This window comes from Xenopus tropicalis, chromosome 4 (assembly GCF_000004195.4).
Source record: "Xenopus tropicalis strain Nigerian chromosome 4, UCB_Xtro_10.0, whole genome shotgun sequence".
Taxonomy (NCBI): Eukaryota; Metazoa; Chordata; class Amphibia; order Anura; family Pipidae; genus Xenopus; species Xenopus tropicalis.
Window position 1 is genome coordinate 65,835,551 of NC_030680.2, and position 23,910 is coordinate 65,859,460.

Here is a 23,910-nt window from a genome sequence, read left to right on the forward strand (position 1 = left end):
AAGTTGGACAGCACTGCTTTAGGAGAATGACAGATTTGGTTGTTGTAATTAGTTACAAAGTTTGTATAAGGCATTGTAAACCATGTAGCATGTATTGGTCTTCTTTTTGAAATCAAGTTGCATACTTTAGCAACTTTTATTCAAATAATAAAGAAAATATATATGTAGATCATGTAAATCATATTCTTATAAATGGTGCTTAGTGATGAAATTGGTGTCATATGACTCACTGAAACATAATGTACCCTCTCTTGTAAAATATAAGGATATAAGAAGTTACCTAGAAGTTCCATGTAAAAAAACCTTTATATAATTATGGATCTACTCGTTGACCTTTATGCTTATATTTTACAAAAGGGAGTACATTATTTCCAAAATATTTCCCAGAATTGTGTCCCTAAAGGGTAGCAGAAAATTGATTAAAAAAAGGGAGAGTAGATGCATGTTATTAGTTATGTTTTCAGCTGCAGGGAAGTAATGGCTTGTATTTTTCTAACATCTGGATGGCCATGAGTTTGACAATCCTGCAATGGGCTTTCTGCAGATCTAAGAATATTTGGAAAAGACTCAAATCTTTGCAGAGCCAAAATTTGGGCCTGAGAAACTTTTAAGAATGTACAGACTAGTGGTTCTTATCTACTGTTAAATATTTTTATTTTTCCAAAGAGATCTTCCAATGGTGCTCAGAAGTAATTCATTTCCCCCCCCCCCACCCCTCTGTTTTACAGTCAAACCAGTTCCCTTATTACCTCTTGCCTACAGCAGGAAATAGATTAAAAAGCAGTAGTTTTGATCTTATGAATTTCTTCATAACTGGAAGAATATGTTTTTATACCCTTAAGTAACCCTCAGAAATAGCTATAAATAATAAATATCAATAATGACTTTTTACCTTGCTACCTTTTTTAGCAGTTTTTCTAAAATTTAGGTATTTTAAAAGAATGTTTTTTGTTTTCCTGCTTTTCATGTTCCACAGTAGCAGCTCAGTAAGCCATTATTTGTGCTAATTTGTTCCCCTACCATCCCGTGGAACCTTTGGTTTCACAACTTTTGACTTTTAAGGTACTATATGACATGTTGTGACAAAGAACAGTTATGTTTGCAGCGTGGCTCTGTGTAGGTGCTTTTGCACAAGTATCATGTGAATTTTTTGTGTGGTGTTCAAATGGTGGGACATGTGAGCAAGAGTGAGGTTTTGCTTTGTGCTTGAGTATCTTTGAACTGACTGACAGACTAGTGAATGATCTTTTAACTGACTGACAGACTTGTGAATGATGTATACTCTATATAAAGTGCTTTGGTGTTATAATGAATAGATTTAATCCGCTGATCAAACATAAGAGCCTATTTCCGTGCCATCTAATTTTTAGATACTTCTGCTTGGCCCTGTTCCAGTGGGTTTGGATTTAAAGGTATACTGTCGCCAGAACACAAGTGTATAAGTTATTTGCATGAGGTTTTCCATTTCCTGGTACTCACCTTAGGCCTATAGTACACATGGCTAATTGTTCACTGCCGCGATCCCTCCTGCATGCATCTTAAGTACGAAGTGACAGGAATGAATGAAATCGGCCTATTACTGCAAACACAAGGCATATTTTGCCAAAAAGTGCAAATACAAGTGTTTTCTGTCCAAAATCCTCCCCCATATGCACAGCAATAGACAGATCTAATTCAAGTTTATCATTTTGCATACAGAATGGGTGCAGGATGGAATGGAAACCACTGTGTGTCACTTAAGTCTTATTCTTTCTTTCTTATGATTTCTGGCAAAGAACAGAAGCCTATCTTATTCTATGCCAGGGATTTTAGATATACACTCAGGATCAGATCCTATGTCTCACAACACAAATCAGGCTCATAAACATTTACTTCACTGCTGCTTGGAATGTCTGTGGCTGGAGTTACAATGACAGAAGGGATAAGAAGACTTAGTTGCGGCAAAGTAAACAGATGCATTGCACTTATGAACTATATAAATACATGAAATCTGAAACGGTATTGTAAATAACAGAATGTATATTATAAAAAAGGGTTAATTATATGATGACAGTATCCCTTTAACATATGGCAGATTGACAGGTGGACTTTGGCAGGAGAAAAGTAGTGAAGCAGAAGCAACTTAAGGAACAATGGTACAAATGCAACAGTGTTAGAAATCCTGAAATTGAAGGCACGGTGGCCTTGGAAGAGCAATATCATGTATGTGTGTATATGTATGTATGAATGTATATATGTGTATATATATATATATATATATATATATATATATAAATACACAGAAAAGAACAGAGCACACCCTAATAGTAATCAAATGCCCCGGGTGCTTGCAAAAACCATGTATATAGCAAGACAATGAGCCGCGCATATATATACATATACATAGGCGGATTTTCAATAAGGCTAGGGCAGGCTAAGCCTCCCCAACCCTGCTCTGGCACCCTAAAAATAAAAAAATAAAATAAAAAAACCTGGCTCTGTTTCTGCGCTGTGCTGCAAATCTTCTCCTGTCCCTGCAAGCTCCGGGTTCTGCTCTTATCAGCTGTGGTCTGATTGGATCGTTCTTCTTGTATATTCTCCAATCAGAGCACAGCTTTCTTGACAGACAGTAAAATTGACCAATCAAGACACAGATGCAGACAGGGATCGGGAAATTTTGCAAACTGCAGAAATGAAGACTTAAAAAAGAAAAATCTTCAGACTGTAAGTTTACCCATGAACCAGCTTTGAACTTTGCTGCAGTTTTCATCCCACAGGTACTATACTGTATATGTTCTAAAGACTGACCCACTAGCTGGAATGAAATTGTTTTTTGTCATCTGACATTTATAATATCCCCTACCCTAACAGATGGAGGGTAAGTTAATTTTTCCCCCTGACAAAGCTCATTGTGTGTTTATATATTTGTTATGGTTTTTTGCACATTCTATTTTTTTTTTACTTTTGTCATTGTTTTGTTCATTTATAGTAAGTTACAGTGGTGGGGCCAATGCTGTGTATCAGTGCCAGTGTTATAGTGCCAGGGCCTGAATATCTGCCATCTGTACCCACTGCTCCTCATGGCATATAATGTGCTGGTTTTGTATATAAAGACTGCGTCTCGCTGTATATAACGTGCCTGGGATGTCAGTACCTGCTGCCTCACTTTCTATAAAGCTAACTTAAACACATCTAATGGGGAGGTTCACTTTTAAGTTAACTTAATTTATTATTAAATGGCCTATTCCTAGCAACTTTGCAATTGGTCTTCCTAGTTAATTTTATATAGTTTTTGAATAATTTGCCTTTTGCTTCTGCCTCTTTCCAGCTTTCAAATGAGGGTCACTGACCAAAAAGTATTGCTCTGTGAAGCTACAGTTTTATTTTTCCATGCAGGCCCCTTAACTATTCATATTCCCATCTCTTGTTTAAACCACTACCTGGTATATAAGACCCTAGCAACCAGATAGCTGCTGAAATACCAAATGGAGAGCTGCTGTACAAAAAGCTAAATAACCGAAAAACCATTAAAAATAAAAGAGGGCCAATTGCAAATTGTCTCAGAATATCAGTGTCTACATCATATTAAAAGTTAATTTAATGGTGAACTACCCCTTTAACCTAACTGAACACAAATGTATAGAGAACCCCTAACAGAAGTGCACGTATGAATGCTTTTACATCCTAAGCATTTTAGGGTTAAAAAAATCCCCCCCACCCGCACTTTTGCACAGTATCCCTGGGAGTCAGTGGGAACTGCCAGAGGTAGTTGGGAGGTTAATTTTTTACACCAGCAGTGAATCCACTAAGTGTCACATTAGCTGTAGGTCAGTCTGTGTATGGGCCATCTTTAGCCTCCCCAAACAAAAAAGTCATCCTCCGTCTATGTACATATATATATAATGGTTTGTAGTTAAAGATGGCTCAGCAATCTCTATTGTAAAACCTTGTGATTTTATTTACATGGTGAAACACATCTATGTAATCTATCTTTGATTATATGTGTGCTGCCTTTTGATCCTTTATCTCTGGAAATCTGTAGATAGAGTGCTGACACACATACACTCACTCTTTCTCTGTATCTCTTTTGACTGTGTGCATTAAACAAATACAGAGAAAATAACATATAGTGGCTATTATGTACTCTAGGTGCTAGTATTATTTGGACCCTAGCAACTAGATAGCTTCTAAAATTTCACATAATGCCAAAGAAACCACATGAAAAATGAAGACCAGTTGCAAATTGTTACAGAATACCACTGCAGCATAGTCTACAGCACACTATAGACTACAACATACTAAAAGTTAATTTTAAAGATTTACTACCCCTCTCATTTGAAATAGTAACTATGCTACAATATTAAGTAGATTATATACTCTATTACTGCTTAACATACATAGGGGCATAGGTAGGTAGGTAGATAGATAGAACAAAGACAATTCCTTCTAAGCATAATTCAAATTTTACTGTACTGAATGTTAATGGAAATATTTTTACCCTCTTTGTAAATGGCCATGCATACCAACTTACTCCTCTCGTCAGCTAAAAGACATATTTAATGCAATAAAAGTTGCAATCCTATAATTTTGCTATAAATTTAAGTTTTCCTTTGCAAGTTTATTCTAGCTGTGAACTCCTGCCTCAAATTATTTTGTATTCCAGGAAGTGTATTGGGGGCAACAGATTGTAATAGTTGAGTGGTTAGTTGATGGACTTGGATTATAAAAAGAAATCTAGGAGCCAACTATTGCATTTGCTATGACCACCACCGTCTAAATGTTGTAACTTCATTCTGTGCATTATTTTCTCCAGTCTCTTCTAATATCTGATTTATTAGCATTCCGTATTGTTTTATTGCCAGTTCAGATTTCAAGCTTTTAGAGTTACCATTTGTTGTGGGTGGGGTATGGAAATTTGGCCTACGAGCCAGTGAGTGACTTTTATACATTTCACTCATCTATGAAAAATGTCATGCGCATCCCAAATGTTCTGTAGGATTGCAGTGTCAAACACAGAATTTTGTACAGATAATTTGGAAGCAATAAAGCATGTTTGTTCCCCATCAAAATGATGTTTGACCATTTCCCATAAAAATATAGCGATTGTATATATCTCTGTAGTAGATATCATTTTTATTTATCTACCCTTTGGGAAATCCCCTTCCATTTCTCTATAAATCTGTGAGAAAATAACCCTTGGTAGTGGCAAACTTCTTTAGCTCTGGGTCAGTAGCCTCAGTGATTTTGTGCAGAAACTTAAGCTGTATTGTGTTTTATAAGTGTAGGCAATACCTTATTATTATAGGCAATGCACTATCCATACTTATTCTGTGCAATTTAATTCTTGCTGTTATCATCTAAGTGATCTTAACAATTACCTATGAACCTTGAGTATGTTTCTTTTCTTGGTGAAATTAACATGTTGCTCACTAGCCACTGGTTGAGGAACACTGCTTTATATGTTATAACTATCAGTGGAGTATATATATACACTAGTCACTTTGAGAGTTGAGTATTAGGTGGATGATAGTCAGATAATTTCCATTTTTTTCATAAGTGCCATGCATAAGTGACTTTTTTGTGTACAGCATGAATCAATCATTTCATTAATTGACTCACAGGGGTTATCTTAACTTCTTTTCTCTCTAGCATTGTATATTCTCTATAAAGTGCTGCACAATGTTTTGGCACTATGCTATTTGTTCCTTTTTCCAGTCTTGCACAGTTGCTGATAGTTTCTTAATTTGTGTGTTCCTTGGATTCTGTCCTTTGTTTTAAATATTTACAAAGTAAAAAAAAAAAAAAAGGGAAATGCATAAATTACCACACATTATATAGGAATCTTCAGTCTTTAAGCTTTATTTGGACAAAAAAGAGCTGTTTAATCCCTAATTTTTATTATTATGTCAGGTATATATACCTAGGCCTATTTCCTAAGAATGGTGCTATATCCAGATGTTCTTTTAAATTACTCCAGTGATTGCATTCTTGTCTGCTTTCCTACTATAATGATTGTAGTCCAGAATGATCAAAATCAAATCCTTATTTTGACTATATACATGACCTTTTATCAGCTTGGGTGGACACATTTTTTACTGGCCATTTGCTTTGTGTACAGTGCAGATATATGGGATCTACTATCCAGAATGCTCGGAACATGAGGTTTTCTGGATAAGTGGTATTTCTGTAATTTGAATTTCTATTCTAAAAAAAAAATTAAACACTAAATAAACACAATAGGACTATTTTGCCTCCAATAAGTGTAGCCCACCCTAGGGTATGGCTTGATGTACTGTAGTTGTGACTGTGGTGACAGCCCAAAGATTCCCAGTAAATACCAACACAAACAGGAAGTAAACCCAGATTTATTACACAGGAACTGGGCTGAAAATGAGTTAGAAAAATTAAATGCAGTTAAATGCAGAAAGTATGAACATGCAGAAATGGCAATAACAGTTCAATGCAATGTAAACTGCACTAGCAGTTAAGTTCTAACAACAAAGTAAATAAACATCTAAAATTCAAAAATGTGGGTGTTTGGGAGCTCCCCTAATATCCTATAAGCCGGCAGCGTTGGGGCCCTTAAACAACAATTTATATCCAGGATGCTTGTACTTTTTTATTATATCTTCAAATGTGTACTGTCACAATTATCTGTGATTCTAAGTATTGTTTTCACTGTAATCCACTTGTTTTGGTTAGTAATAATAGTCCCACAGGGGCTAGGTGCAGTCTGTATCTCCTGTGAAACTGACACAGATTGTTCCTCTTGTAAAGTATGTATGATGGAACTATATTGTACAGGATATCCCAGTGTTACTGCTGCTGCACCAGTTAGATATATATGTTAGTTACCTGTATCTCAGTACTGTGGCACACTTACTGAGATGTGAGACAGGAAACTTGTTTGGGACCGCAGGTCTCCCTTCAGTACTGAGCTGGTGACTAGGAATAGTGCTGGCAGGATTTCAGTCAGCTTCCCACACTGCGCAGGGGGGGATCTCTGTCACTGTTTTCCATGCAGCATCCACCCATACTCTGGCCTTTAGCAGAGATCTCTGGCAGCTCTCCACCCCTCAGGTCCACTTCCTCCCTTCTTCCTCTTCCTTTTTGGAGCACATCCTCTCCAGAGCATGGCCTTCTTGGATCTGTAGTCCCTTCATTCCTATTACTATAAATACTGCTGCAGTCCTTATATCAACAGTGAAAATCCACATAAAGCAGGAAAATAGGCTTACTTTCAAGGAAACCAGCTGGGCTACATAAGGTTTAATTATGTCTTAGTTCATATCACGTTAAACATTAAATGTTTTAAAATTTTGAATTATTTGATTAAAATTGAGTCTATGGGAGATTACCTTACCATAATTTGGAACTTTCTGGATAACATACCTGTTTTCTGTTTAATCTGGACAATGGTGCTTATGCCCCCACTATGCAAGAGATTTTTATTTGTGACTGTGTTTAATCATTGTTCTTACAACTATTGACATGTATTTTGCCAGATTGTGACAGAGCCAAAAGAAATCAAGTCACTTGTTTCATCTATGTTTTATTAATGTTCCCAGAACGCCTAGTGTCTCCTCAGCATCACTGTATTTTCTGTTATTGTATATTGAAATAAGTAAGACGAGCAAAACTAAAGCTTAATCTGCTTTTTCTCAACTGTCAATCCTAAAATTGTAGAATTTTTTTAATGACTGGTAACTATTTAACTTAAAGGGATTGTGAACCCTCCTAAAAATGGAAGTAAATGTGTGCAGAAGTTCTGAAACAAGATTTAAAATGATCCTATCTTGTTGAGCTTCTGGTGTAGGTGTAATTGAAGCAACTGTGCCAGAATCTGACTCAGCTCCTTTCCTGATATCCAAGCAGTCAATTAAACTCCTGATAAATGTTTAATGATGGCATGCTTAAATTGTAGCTGTTTTTATGGTCTCTTGCTGTTAAGGTTGCCACCTCACCCCTTACTTAATACCAGCCATATATTAAATCCTCATCCTGCATGGCTAATTAGCAATTCATTTAGATGCTTCATGGCTGCTCATAAATCAGTTCAGTCTGCAGAATGCATCTACATTAAGTTCTGATTAGCCATGCAAGGATGTTGATTCGATATGTGGTTGTTATTAAAGGGGTGAGTTGGCAACCTTTTTGCCATGTCTTGGCTGTTCAAAAAGTGAGTGAATGAGAAATAGGCTTCTGGCTAGGTTATGCACCCTATCAGCCATTGGTTTATACAATAACCTATTTTGACACTCAGCGATCAGAAATCTTAATTAAAGCTTAATTTTGGCCATTAGTGGATGTCATTTTTTGATTGTAAGTACATTTTCTGTAAAACCTGAATATATAAAACAGCAGTGAACTCAATGTAGCTCCTTTGTGACTTACTCATTTTCTTTAGTATATCCATTCGGTATCGGCTGGCTTTAATTAGCCATAACAAGTCGTTTTTGCAAAATTTGTTGTTTTTGCTTACTCGGTTAAATTCTCTTAAGCAGTTACAGTGACTGTTCCTTGGCTTAGGAAGGAATTTTTGATGGTTACACATAGTAAAGCATTTTCTTTTATTTACATCACTAATGAGTTTTTTATTTGCCTATCATAATGTAAAAATGCACTACTCAGCACAATATGGGGTATGAGCCAGTGGTCTCAATTTAGTGAAGCTTTTGTATTAGCTCATCTTTTTAAGCACTTTTGTATTTAAAATAAAAAATGAGTTTAAGCATAGGCAGATGGAACAGTTTGGATATGCTTTCTTAGTTGAACAGAACCCAAGGTCTATGTTTAGTATGTAATATAAAATATGTAGGTTTTGTAGGGGAGAAATGTAGTGGGTGAAACTAGGTCACTAAATAATCTGATTATAATTTGAAATTTGAATAGTTAGGAGACTGTAAATGCTGGGAGGGTAGGAAGTCTAGTCCAAAAGACGTGACTTCAGAGGCTTTTGTGTAGCTTGGTTAAGTGTTTTGGTACAGCTAATGTATTATTACACACTGTAAACCTATAAAATAAGCATTTGTGAATGCACTGATACATTACCTAAACCCATGGGAAGTTAAGCAATAGGTATAACCAGAACTATTTTAAACAAATGTACTTCCTTTAGAATGTGAGACATGCAACTGAGGCATATTGTGGTTGTGATGAAAAATAAATCATGAGTTAGATTTACAGCCAGTACTTAATTCTTGCTTTAAATTAGAACAAATTTGTCCTTGGTTTCAAAAAGGTTTTCATACCATGCAGAGTTGTATATTCCATTGTATGCCACCAAAATTTAAAACAGCAAAAAACGCGGTAACTTGGTGTAAACATTGTGTACAAAACAATTAAAAAATTTAACAGAGCAATGAGGCAGTGGGACAGACTAATGTTTTTTGTACAGGGCAAGTTAGCCATTTTCATATTTGATATAGAAGACTTAAAACAGTATTTGCTCAACATTTAAATACTTAGTACAGGTATGGGGCCTGTTATCCAGAATGCTTGGGAGGTTTTCTAGATAAGGCATCTGTCCGTAATTTTGATCTCCATAACTTAAGTCTGCTAAAAATAATTTAAATATTAAATAGGCTTGTTTTGCCTCCAATAAGGATTAATTATATCTTAGTTGGGATCAAGTACAAGGTTCTGTTTTATTATTACAGAAAAATGGAAATCAGTATTAAAAATTAGAATTATTTACTTATAATGGAGTCTATGGGCGATGGCCTTTCCGTAATTGGAACTTCCTGGATAAGGGAACCCATACCTGTAATACAAATCAAGCTCATGCTATTATCAGAAAGTTGTTATAACTTTTCATCACAGTTTCTTTACAGTCTTTTCATTTTTGTATGGTTTCAAATGTTATATTTTGCTTGCATAGTTAGGGTACTATATTGTTTTTCTGTGAATTAGTTTTGAAAGTTGTTTTCATAAATCCATTTCTCATAAATTCATGTTCTTACATAGAGCAATTGTACTTTAAAGAGTACGATAATTACATGTAGCATGTAGCATACATCAGGGCGCAATTTAAAGAAAATTTATTCGATCTGATGCTATTCGTTTGATGTATTCATATTTTTTTTTAATGAACTGGTCAAGGACCATGAAGTTGCCAAAAGCAAAAATGTGGTGTGAGCATGATGTCTTTGTGTAGCAAGCTCTTCCCTTCTATCTCATTCTCTATGGAGACACTCAGTAAGCTTTGCTTTATGTATGCCTTTTACATATCTCATGCTTTCTGGAGCCAGCCACACATTTGTAATATGCTACAGGATTTAGAAAATATGTTTTTAATTTGTCTGGCATGCATTTTAATCAGTATGAGTTCAAAGATTTACCTCATACTGATGGCCCTCTTTTACCATAACTTAGAATTAACCACTTACCCACTGTAGAGAACCACTTTGCTCATTCTGCAGACAGAACCCCCAAATATGGTTCAACGTTGTTGGATTTAAAGGAACAGTTCAGTGTAAAAATGAAACTGGGTAAAATGGATAGATTGCGCTAAATAAAAAATGTTTGCAATTTAGTTTGTTAGCCATAAATGTAATCTATAAAGGCTGGAGTGAGCAGATGTCTAACATAATAGTGAGAACACTACTTCCTTCTTTCAGCTCTCTAACCTCTTAGTTAGTCAGTGACTTTAGGGGAGGCCACATGGGACATAACTGTTCAATTAGTTAGTGAGCATGCAGGTCAGATTCAAAATGCAAACTAACTGAACAGTTATGTCCCATATGCCCCCCCTCAAGTCACTGATTGGCTACTGACTGCTAACAGCTTAGAGAGCTGAAAACAGGAATTAAAGTTCTGGCCATTAGGTTAGACAACCGCTCACTCCAGCCTTTATAGATTACTTTTTTGTCTAACTATATTATATATATATATATATATATATAACTGTTCCTTTAAGAAGATGTAATGGTCCACTGATAACATAGGTTCTTTGTTTCAGTTTGCTGCTCATATGAGAAATATTCACACCTATTCCATTTGTTATTTTAAAGATATGATCTTTAATTCATGAAGCCTTTCTAATGTGCGAGCCATGGTGTTGCAGTTAAAAGTCCATCAGGTTCATCAGGTTGTCTATGTATTATATGTGTGTGTGTGTGTATATATATATATATATATATATATATATATATATATATATATATATTGCTCTATGCCATGCAGGCTATGGTAAGATGCATTTTATTATTATGGACTTGAGACACTTTTTTGCACCTTTATGATATCTAGTACCTCCTATTCTTGTCTAAAATTTGTATATGGGGGACTAACTTTTAAGGCTGTGCACCAATAAATATATGCTCTATTCACTTTAAGGCGAGTGCTAACATTACTTGTGTATATATATATATATATATATATCATGCGTTTTTAATACACAATTGATTGTTTTTGGAATATAACTCGGTGTTGCTGGTCTTTTTTGGATATTTAAATCATTTACCTTGCACCCGAGCTAAGAGCTGAAGCAGAGTGCCACCCTGGGTTCGCTATATATATATATATATATATATATATATATGTGTGTGTATATATGTGTTACACGGCATGGATGCCCTGAGAAAGGTCCCAATGGGGACCGAAACGTTACGTCGGCTGTTTATGCTACTTTGAATACATGTTTTGATTTTTCACAAGAAATCCCGGAGTTGCTGGTCTTTTTCATACTATGTATATATATATATATATATATATATGTGTGTGTGTGTGTGTGTATATATAAATGGTCCCTTTTGAAAAGGGTATATTTATATAAAATTGTAAAGGGTCGTGCAAGTACATTAAAGGGGATTATAGACAGATACGTAGTGTTTTTATTCACATTAAAAGGATCAGCACACCAGAGGCCACCCCATTTAGATTAGGGGAATGGAACTTTAATTTGAAGCAGCATAGGGGGTTTTTCACGGTGAGGGCAGAGAGGTTGGGGAATGCCCTTCCTAGTGATGTTGTAATGGCAAATTCTGTTAATGCCTATAAGAGGGGCTTGGATGAGTTCTTGAACAGGTATAATATCCAAGGCTACTGTGAGACTAAAATCTACAGTTAGTATTATATATGTATGTTTGTGTGCTGGGTTTATTTGGAAATGTTGAACTTTGAACTTAGGTCTTTTTTCAACCCAACTTAACTATGTAACTTTATGCTGAGGTACCATTATAATAGGCATACCATGTTAAATAGGTAGTAAACAATGCACTGCGGGTCTATGAAACTTAAAATCAGCAAGTGCAAGTGTTAGGTCCTTTATTGGGACTGAAAAGTTGACTGACTCCATTTTGGTGGTGTTTGCTTTATCATATTAAGGGCTCAATCAGAATTAACAAAAAAATGAATTGTGTATAGCTAAATTGGGCGGAGCTAAATCATATATCTCCGCTCTGTGTAGCCACACACAGGATTGTCAATACAGTTATATGGCGAGGCAGGAGGGAGCAGATCCGCTTCTCTCAGCCTCAGAAAAGTACGCAGGCTGTGAGCTGCTGAGCCAAATCTGTGTGCTCTTGCCCTAATGGGGACATTGAAGTTACTCTGTGTTTGGTCCTTGTTAGGAGGATAATTAGATTATCTGGGCTCAGATAAACCCCCTTAAAGGAACAGTAACACGAAAAAATGAAAGTATATAAAAGTAGCTAAAATATAATGTGCTGCTGCCCTGCACTGGTAAAAGTTGTGTATTTACTTCAGAAAGTCTACTATAATTTATATAAATAAGTTGCTATGTAGCCATGGAGGCAGCCATTCAAAGGAGAAAAGGCACAGGCACAAAGCAGATAACAGATAAGTTCTGTAGAATACAATAGTGTTTTATCTGTTATCTGCTATGCAACCTGTGCCTTTTCTCCTTTTTTCCAGCTTGAATGGCTGCCCCCGTGGCTACACAGCAGCTTATTATATAAATTATAGTAGTGTTACTGTAGCAAACACACCAGTTTTACCAGTGCAGGGCAACAGTGCATTATATTTTTATTACTTTAAAGCTCTTTCATTTTTTGGTGTTACTGTTCCTTTAATAACAGGCTCTTATAGAACAGTATGAACTTTTTGTTTAGCTTCAAATTCCCTGTTTGCCCTGTTTAGCTTCAGAAATAACAAAACATTGCTTTTTTGTGATTAAAACAAAAAGCATTAATTATGTTCGGCACAAGCCCTATTCATTGAATAAGGGGGTATACTCCCCTTTAAGAAAAAAACTTACTGCAGCTATCTTCAGTTTCTTAAGAAAAGTTAGTTATATATCTCCTCTTGAAATTGTCCAGGTGTGCCTTTTTATTTAGAAATTCACCCCTCTTCTACCCTCAGAGTGACTGTTGCTTTATTTCAACCCTTAAAAAGTGAAAACTTTAGTGACTACAGATTCCTGTGCTGGAGCTAAAAGGGTTGATGTTCTCTCCTGTTCAGGAAATTACTGTTTTAAGCCTTTCTCACATTGGTATTCCAACTTGTGATTGCAATAGGGACCCCCCTACGCATTTTATTGCTTCCTGTGAGACGCTAATACACAGGTGATAATTATAGGTTAAAACTGGACGTGAATGTAGTTCCACTTTCAAACTGTATGGAAACATTTAACGTCTCTGAGTCAGACTTGATGGGCATCGACTGGAAGATCGGAAAATGCAGAAGGGTTCAACCAAGGTCAGGTCCTAAACGATTCTAGATTGGGCACAAAAAATGATTTTACTGTGCCAGCAATGCACTGGATATAAAATTTGTCATTTTATAAATGTCCACTGTGGCCATGCCAGCATTCAAACAGCTTTCCTCAAAGTAGAATAAACCACAACAGATTTTGTTTAAACAGTGTCCTTATTGGTTGGTAAAGTTTGCTTAACGTCAGTTAATCACCTCTGTATACTTGTCAGCTGGATCAAAGCCTCTCTGTGTACAGCTCCAACATTTAGAATTGCTGTCCTTCGTGCATAGAGTTAGGTATAGATGTCTTTTGTACCAGTGGAAAAATGGCCTGCATATACGAGCTGAAAGTTTAGCTCTGTGCTTTAATAACTGTTCCTACGCTCTACTTCCTATACTGTAAATTAAATTATTTTCAGTTTTGTAAATATTACAGAAGTGTGAATTATCTAGGGTGGGGTTTTGGCACCCCAAGGTACATAGCTAAAAACAGCCTAATTACATGGGCTCTCACTCATTACTTAATTGATTTTTTTTTCCCCCTGTATAGAATATTTGTGATAAATTAAAAGACACTGACTGCTATTAGCAAATAATGATTTATGTACATTTGGAGCATAATTGTGGAGGTGTATAAAATATTTTACAATATAAAAATCTAGACCTTTTGTAAACCATTCAGACTGGGCAAAATCAGACTGCAAAAATATTAAGTCGTGTAAGCATATATTTGGAGCTTTTTCAAATGATTAACCTTGTATTGTGTATAGTGCCAGCATTATCATCTGTTTTTTTCATATATTATGCATCATTCAAATCAGCCCAGTGAAGCTTACAATCTATTATTCCTATGATGCACACTATAGACAGTTTTATCTGGAACTTGTATAACCAGTATTTGCAGGGTGGAAGAAAATCCACACTGACTGAATACACAAACTCCTTGCAGGTAGTGCCCTGCCTGGAATTGAACCTAGGAACCCATAACTGTAAATCTTCAATGCAACCACTGCACCACCATGCTTAAAGGGGATATATTCCATACATTTTTACAATGCACTAAACCATGTCAAATAACGTAAAATAGAAGGAAGTACTTTTATTTTAATATTTTTGGATTCAAATATGTCCATAACTGCTTGAAAACGGTGCTCTACCCAGACCTTATGCCAGCTTCTGGTTTAGACTCTTCAGTATATTGCTCAGAGCCGCCAGCCCTCATAGACTTCTAGACACCCTCACCTACAGTGAAGTGAATATTCATAGAGTGAGCGGGGCTTAGCCATGTCACAGGCAGTCCGTTCCTGCTCTACTCGCTCCCCCCCCCCCCCCCACTGCAGCAGCACAAGCAGAGAGACACAGAAGGAGGGAGGGGTTTTCCCTGCTGCTGCTGCTGAGTAAAGCCTGTCAGTCAGTGCTGTGACCAGTTCCTGTGGGAGACTGAAGCGACACTCCCATGTCTCATTTGGCTCTGACTTCTGATCAGTGAGTTTGTGTATGCAGCTCTCATATAATGGCAGTTTTAGGAGGTTAAATGCTTTCAAAACATCTTTCTTTCTGCATCATTTAACAATTTGAGGGAGGATGAATATTAAAACTGAATATGAACTTTATATAAAATGTCTCCTTTAATAAATATGCCACATAGACTGGTAACCAAATCCATATATTTCCACATTGTGTAGCTTTCCATGGTTATCCTCAGTTTCTTGGGAATTTGTTTTCTAAGGAAACTACTGTCACTTTTTTTTTAAAAACACTTTTGAATAGCTTTAGGCCTCATACTTTCCTAAGACCTTTATCTTATTTATTCATACTAAAGGTGGCTATACATGTTAAGATTGAGGTCGACAAATGAGCGGCTCTTCTCCTGATATGCCCACTTAAGGTGGACAATATCAGACTAATGCAGTGGTTTGGCCCTAGGGCCAAACAATCCAGTTACAACGACGGGCATACGAGCTGTTTGACCGAGGACTGCATCGTCACTAAAATTCTACACAAAGTATTTAAAAAAGGCAAGGGGAGAAAGGCTAGATCTAATATTAGAGATGTTTTGTGATGTTTTTGTAAGGTATTTAAATATTTTTGTGTTACTGTTCCTTTAAGTCAGTGGACTCATGTAGTCAAATACAGGTATATGACCCATTATCCAGAATGTGGAATTGTGGATAAGGGATCTTTCTGTAATTTGGATATCCATGCCATACGTCTACTAAAAAAAAAATCAATAAAACATTAATTAAACCAAATAGGATTGTTTTGCATCCATCCAATAAGGATTAATTATATCTTAGTTGGGATCAATTACAAAGTACTGTTTTATTACTACAGAGAAAAATTAAATCAGTTTTAAATTTATTAGTTATTTGATTAAAATGGAGTCTATGTGAGGCGAGCTTTCCGCAATTTGGAGGTTTCTGGATAATGGGTTTCTGGATAATTGATCCCACACCTGTACCCTCAGCTATTCTGAGGTTTGTGGGATGCTGTCACTTTTTTTTATCACTGGTATCTCAACAGTTTGTAATATTTTGTTTGGTGCAACCTTGGATTGCAAACTAGTGGGGCACACTAGAAAGTAAAGTGGATAGATAGCTTAGAGTGAGTCTAGGCATAACTAGCAGACCAGAGCCAATGGCTTAGCCACTTAATGTGTATATTGGGAAGGTTAAGAAGAATAGTACCCTAGTTTAACCACATCTATATTTAAGAAAAGTTGCTATGAAAATCAAATATTTATCTGATTGCATTGTACTCTGTCAGATAAATACAGCGACGTAAAAGAGTGTTTTTAGGGCAATGGCCCACTCGAAGTTTAGTCACCAGCGGTAAATCCCAGCTACTGCGCGTAACTAATCTCCCTGAAATGCCTTTCCACCTGTGATTCTCTTTATTGCGGGTGGAAAGCCATTTCAGGGCGATAAGTCGCATGCTGTAGCAGAAATTACATGCAGGTGACTTATATCCAAATGGGGCATCAGCCTTAATTGTATTACAACTGTGCCTGTAAAATGTCATGTATGATCCTAGAATCACATCTTGTCTGCCCATAAGTATTGGGGTACTGGCGCACAGCAAGATTAGTTGCACATGATAAATCTTTACTACCGTGGGCAGCTAATCTCCCCAGAATGCTTTCCTAACATACAGAACATAGCTCAACATATACTGTTCTAGACTGACAGTCTCAGACTGAAATACGTTCTTTGTGTGAACTCTACACATCTAAACTTTCAGCATCCTTGGGAAATATCCAGCCCCTCTTTTTGCTCTCAGAACCTTAAATTCTTGCTAGGAGGCAAGCCTGTTGAAACAAGCATCAAACATTATTCTTTTAGTGTAATCTTTCTATTTGAAGAGCAGTTTATTTTACTGCCCTTTATACAAATGGATTTAACACCTTTGGTGATGAAATTAAAGCAGCATTTAAAGGAAAGTATGCCTTGTTCATCTGTAATGTTCAATATCCTGAAAACTTACTCTTGTTGGTTTCTCAAGAGAAAAGTAAAGTGCTCTTTTTACTTTCATTGCAAACTGATGGAATTTACAGAAAGGGGGGAACTATTGTAATCTGATACCAGCAACATATAAATTGCTGCTGACAAAGAGATTACTAGGAAAAAATGTGAGCTGTGGCCAATGTATTTATATGCTATTTTGAATACACTTGTCATTTTTGATATTTATAGGCTTCATTACCAGCATATGCTTTCAGTGGCTTTACAGGAGGCCTTCAGTTTTAATGTATATTTTTTCTGCACTAGATTTAATAAATCTGTATTTCTGCTTTTGTACATTTTTAAATGCTTACAGTTAAACAATAATCCACTTTTTCTAAAAGTGCGGTTGTTACACAAAAACTGATGCAGTGATTGTTCAAATTGACCCCTTTTATCAAAGGTTCTTGCACCCAATCTGCTCCTTTAACTTCCACATAGTTGTGCTCAGCACCATTGCATCATCCTGCCTCCTGGCTACTGACAGCATTAATACCTGCATTGTACTTGCACCTAAAGAATTAGGTAGACTATTGTGTCATTTCCCCAACACAGTGGTGAAAATTATACAATCTTTTCTAGCAAATTTGATCTGATCTGCATCAAAGCATTAGCAAGTTTTTGCAAGTTTTGTGACACTTCAGACCAAGCACATCGTCCCCTTGTGGCTGCAGCTATAATGGAATTATGGGGTTAAATCCTGCATTGTTGGTAAAAAAACAGAACAGAAGAGGGGAATAAGGCCTTTAACCATCAGCGACTTTAGGGGGGCACATGGGACATAACTGTGTTTGCTTAGTTTGCTTAGCCTGTAGGTCAGATTTAAATTATTGTCCCATATGCCCTCCTTCAATTGACTAATTGGTTACTGACTGGTAACAGGATAAAACAGGATAAAAAAGTAAATCTGGCTATTCTGTTAGACATCTGCTCACTCCAACCTTTATAGATTACATTTTTGTCCATCTGAGTATATTGAAAACATTTTATTTTGCACATCTATTTACCTAGTTTCATTTTTACACTGAATTATTTTTTTTAAAATGTGATAAAAAGATATAGGCTTGTCAAGCAAGCAAGTAAGCAGCGTTCCTGAGCCTTTCTTTCATACTTTTTTCCACCTTATGTGCCAGTGTTTTAATGTGGAGCAAAATACTCTGTAATACTTTGTGGTGAGAATTTAACAATGCCAAGCTATTCATTGCTGGAATATTTGTTTTGGGGCAGGGATAACATGGGAATGTAAGAATTAATATCTTTGTCCAAAGTGATAAGATGATAGAGTGGGAACCTAAGAAATTACACACTTGTTGAAGATAATGTTAACATATCTTTTTACCTTGCTCTTAAGGTCCCCACACACGGGGCGATAGTAGTTGCCGATATCGGTCCCTTGGGGCGATAGTAGTTGCCGATATCGGTCCCTTGGACCGATTCGGCAGCTTATCGGCCTGTGTAGGAGCAGAAACGAGGGGCCTGCCTGACCGATATCTGGCCTAAAATTGGCCAGATATCGATCGGCCAGGTTAGAAAATTCAGTCGGATCGGGACTGCATCGGCTGGATGATGCGGTCCCCGAACCGATTGCCCCATTGACGCCAATATAATTTGATCGTTTGGCCACAGGACCCACCCGTAGTTATATCGGGTGAAGAACCGCTCACTTGGTGATCTCGCCAAGCGAGCAGATCTCAATGTGTATGGGGGCCTTTACTCTTAAAGGAACAGTAACACCAAAAAATGAAAGTGTTTTAAAGTAATTAAAATACAATGTACAGTTGCCCTGTGCTGGTAAAACTAGTAAGTTTGCAACAGAAATGCTACTATAGTTTATATAAATGAGCTGCTGTGTCAACACGGGGGCAGCCATTGAAGCTGGGAAAAAGGAGAAAAGGCACAGGCACATAGCAGATAACAGATAAGCTTTGTAGAATATAATGGGGTTTTATCTGTTATCTGCTAAGTAACCTGTGCCTTTTCTCCTGTAAATGGCTGCCCCCGTGGCTACACAGAAGCTTTATTATATAAACTATAGTAGTCTTTCTAAGGAAAACACACCAGTTGTACCAGTGCAGGGCAGCATTACATTATATAGTAATTACTTTTATACACTTTCATTTTTTGGTGTTACTGTCCCTTTAAGAATACTGTCTGGAGTCTGGTGTTTTCAGTCAATGGGATGGCAATCAGGTGTGAGTGAGAGACCTGTTGTATTTAAAGGAATCCAGCAAAGCCTGATCACATTTGTGGATGTGTATAATGGCTCGAACAAAGGAGGTGTCTGAAGACCTCAGAAAACCTTAGAAAAAAACTTTAACGGAAATTTTTTTTCTGTCATTGGTATGGTGTCTCTCTATAAAGTAAATTGTCCTATTTAAATGTCCCGTGATGTCCACTTCCATTTTACTTCTAGGCTTTGCATCTTACAGCTTCTTATTAGGGAACCATAACAATAGAAAGGCTGTGGATGAGATGGTAAGATTATAGCCCTCCAGCCACAGACAGAGAGCCAACTCAGTCAAAGCCATAACCATGAGCTTAGTTTAGGTAGGGTTAAATAATAAAGCATTAATTGTTTTATATTTTTTATTAGAAAATGCAAGTTAAAAATGATAGCATCTGTCTAACCCTGTAAGTGGCAGCTTATGTCTCTTTCAAAAATGGTGAAAATGTTGAATCTAGTACTTGTAATATAGTGCTAACTTTTTGATCTGTCCTTTTCTTTTGTTTACATGCCAATTAGTGGTGTAAATCACCTGATCCCGCTGTGACATGCAGAGAATTGATGATAACTCATTATCCTGCCTTTATGAAGCACCATTTGGCACAGGCTAGGAATATTAGTAGTTTTATAGGACTTTGAAAATGTGTAATGTGTAAATTAAACTGCACTGAAACTAAGAAAAAAAATGCAGTCAAAGTTTTGGTTTCAAGACTTCTGCGATGAAGCTGATGAAACAAGGTTTCCCATTCGCAAACTTGGTCATCAGACCTGGACACACAGGAAGGATATTCACAGGCTGGAAAAAAAAACTTAGCATTTACTGAAAAAGCTGATTACTCAACTAGGCTTCTCTTACCATAAGAAAAAGTAAGAATATTTAAATTTGCACTTGAAAAACTAAATTCTTACTAAGTATTTTTGGCAAAATATTGAAACCAAAACCATTTGCTGGCTGTATGGGTTTTGTTGAAAGTGTCTCTTTTTGAGTAATAAAATAACTACTGAAATCTTCTAAAACTAACCTTTTACTCTTGTGTTAGTCCAGATTAAAGGAGAAATAGATTGTTTGTGTAACTTGTTGGCTTCTAATTTGTGACCATTTGTGTATGTACCTAGGCTCTATCACTCTTATAACCAGCATTCTTTTGTACATACTCACAGACTATTCTGTGTCAAGCTGAATGATGACTGTAAATGGTTGACATCCTAGTTGAATGCATATAAAACAGAGCAGAATGGCTTTTTTTGTTTTTTTTTAAATATGAAAAATCTTCACCATTTAATTATATAAAAGCATGCAACATTTGATGAATATTTGCAGTAGCATTTTTGTCCCTTTTCGTCTATGTAAATATGGATTTCTAGTAAAATGTTTACTTCATTACCAATAGCTTAAAGTATTTGGACCCTGTGACATTAAAACCACTTAAAATGTCTGTTTCTTTTTTTAGTGTTGTACCGCAGACTACAGTAATACTGAACAGTGAAAGACAAACCCCAGGTGTGACTAAACTGGAGGGTCGCGAAGAGTCTATAAACAGTTCAACAGAAACCCTTGAAAACATGCTGAATAGGTAATAGTTTATTATTTATCTTCTAGCCTCCCCCGACACCAAAAGATGAATCTAACCATAGTTAGTTTTTTTTTTTTTAACATGCATCTTTATTATAAGTGTAAATAACCTATTTCTTCACAAATGACTATGATAATTGAGGTCAACTATATCTACTTTGGTAAGAGGAGTGGGAAATTGTTTCTGTCCCATCTGTTTCTTGTCTGGCAATGTCCTCTTACAAAGCACCTCTTGCTATAATTGTAGTTTTGTTCTTTTGCTCCTTTTACAGGTACTCATCTGCTTAGGTAAGCAATATGGCTGCTTAATATGTAAATAAGGTTTTCAGAGCAGGAATGTTATGCCCCCTTTTTCTAAAAACTCATTATTAAAGCCTTTTTACTGCATTTTTTAAAGAAAATTAATGAAGATAATTAAATCCTGTGTATTAAACTGTGGATTCCTTCTAAATATGGAATTTGCTCTGTATTGAAGAGTGTTACTGTGAACAATCAACTAAATGTAAAATAGTTATTAAAACTTAAAGTTACTTAAACTTAGTTTATTAGTAAAAATAACTAATAGTTTTAGACTGTTAAGGTGGCCATACACGGGCCAATTCTAGCTGCCTATATTCGTCCCTTAGACCGTTTCGGCAGTTTATCGGCTCGTGTATGGCCATTAACGACGGGCCTGCCCGACCAACATCTGGCCGGAAATCGGCCAAATCTTGATCGCCCAGTGAGCGGATCTTAGCGTGTATGGCCACCTTTAGGGTCTGTGACCACCACTTAAAAACTGTCAGAAGAGGAAGGTTAATTATTAAAAAGGCTATAAAAAATAGACAATGAAAACCAGTTGCAAAGTTGCTAGGATTAGGTCATTTTGTAACTAAAAATTAACTTAAAGTTGAACCACCCCTTTAATAGACAAAACAGTTTTACCAATCAATCGTGCCTAAATTAAACTGGCGGATTAGTGGTGCACCCTGCTGGGATCAAGTCTGGCTTGCCAGGGCCCACTGGGTTTTTTCCTAGTGCTCCGGCGGCCCAGTCCAACACATTACTTGTGACTCTTTATCTCCTTCATCTTCATTGTAGCCAATGATTCTTGAGAGAGATTGATTAGGGGCAATTCAAAGGTATTATTTAGCCCTGCAGGATATAAATCTTGTTTTAGTTTTCTCTATCTCTTTTTATTAAATCTTCCCTTTAAATTGGATTCACTTAAAATACTCTTGATTTGTGACTATCTATGAAACAATGTTGCATGCAGAAAAATGCATTTTTGGGGAAGTACTGATTTCTCTACATTCATGCAGCACCAATGTATCGGTGTTCACAAGGCAGAGTGTGATGTAAAGGATGAGCAATCGTTGCTAATTATTATGTTGCCACTGTATGAAATGATATTAATTCAAAATGTAACCTGATGGCTTTTCTCCCAACCACTTCTAACAATATTTAATGTTTTTAATCTTTTTTTTTAGTAATACAAAACATTTTATGTCACCCTGTACATATTACAGCTTTTAATACAGCTTTTAAGCTTTTTTGTTTACAGTATTATTACAAAGGTGATGATGGGTGTAGTTATTCTGCATGTTGCTATGACAACAAATATGAACTTTTCTTAGTTTTGCTATCAAGTTTTTATAGTACAATATTTGTTGCTTATTGTGTTGCTATAGTATGGGAGTTTTTTAAAAAAAAAATATTACTCTACATTTCAGTGCAGTTCCTGGAAGAAGACACAACACAATTGTAGTGAAAGTTCCTGCCCCTGAGGACAGCCACAATGATGATGACAATGACAGTGGTTCTGAGGCTAGTGATACACTGTCTAATTGCGGTAATTCAGGAAACCCAAATATGGGCAACAATGTCACCCTGATCACCTTAAATTCTGAAGGTATGTCATTATGTTTAGCTTTCAATTATTGGGGTTTTTCACCTTCGGACAAGTTTCCAAATTAGAACTGCCTAAATCACTAAAAACATTTTCCAAATTAGTTTTTTTTTTTTTTTTTTTTTAATTCCACTGCCAACAATAAAAATTTGTTTTCCCCTTAAAGGAGAAGGAAAGGTAAAAACTAAGTAAGCTTTATTAGAAAGGTCTATGTAAATACAGCCATAAGCACTCACAGAAACGCTGCACTGACTTCTCTGAAAAAAGATTAGTTGTGTCTGTAATTCCTTTGCCAGAGACACGCAGCTTTTTGTTCTCTGCTCTTTCCTGCTCCCCTCTCCCTCAAGAATGCTAAGAACTAACTCCCCCCCTTAGGAATGTGGATCTGAGCCAATCAGCAGGAAGCTGACTCATAGGGGCAGATTAATTAAGACATGAATTCGAATCCCGAATGGGAAAAATTTCAATTGGATATAATAATTTCTGATGATTGCGACTTTTTTGTATCTTGCGCGAATTTGCCGTCGCGACTTTTACGTCTTGAACGATCGTAAACGGCGGGAAAACCTTTCCGACTTTGATCCTTCTGTGCATGATTTTGGAAGCCTCCCATAGGACTCAATGGCACTCTGCAGCTCCAACCTGGCCCAAGGAAAGTCACGATACCGAAGCTTGAATGAATCCGAAACTTTCATACTCGTTGCGACAATACGATTTTGTTGTGTTTTTTTTACACACAGTACGAAAAAGTCGTGTTAAAACCCGAAAAAAATCTGTGAAAATACGCAAGGAACGAAAAAGTCGCAGAAAACACGAACGTTCCGATCGAACAAACGATCGGACCGTTCGTGGATTGATAAATCTCCCCCATAGTCTTACTAACTGAGCATGTTCACTTGGTCTGCATGTCTGTGCAGGAGTGAGGCATTATGGGAACTTTCTTTACACAGCTCAGCGTTTTTTCTTCCTGTTTGACTTCAGATCTTCTGAACAGGTGAAATATTGGGAGACTTAAGGGCACTATTGAGACAACTGAAGGTATGCCTGCAGCTTGAGATTAACGCTTTATTATCCTTTCCTTTAAGCAGGG

The 23,910-nt window shown here is 36.5% G+C and overlaps 1 protein-coding gene across 1 annotated transcript in view; it reads left to right on the forward strand.

The window, feature by feature from the left end:
- banp (BTG3 associated nuclear protein) overlaps nt 1-23,910 on the forward strand; it is a 209,829-nt gene that overhangs the window by 18,456 nt on the left and 167,463 nt on the right. Inside the window, 2 exon segments of the mRNA NM_203864.1 lie at nt 20,811-20,933; nt 22,645-22,823. Coding sequence (NP_989195.1) covers nt 20,811-20,933; nt 22,645-22,823 — 302 coding nt within the window.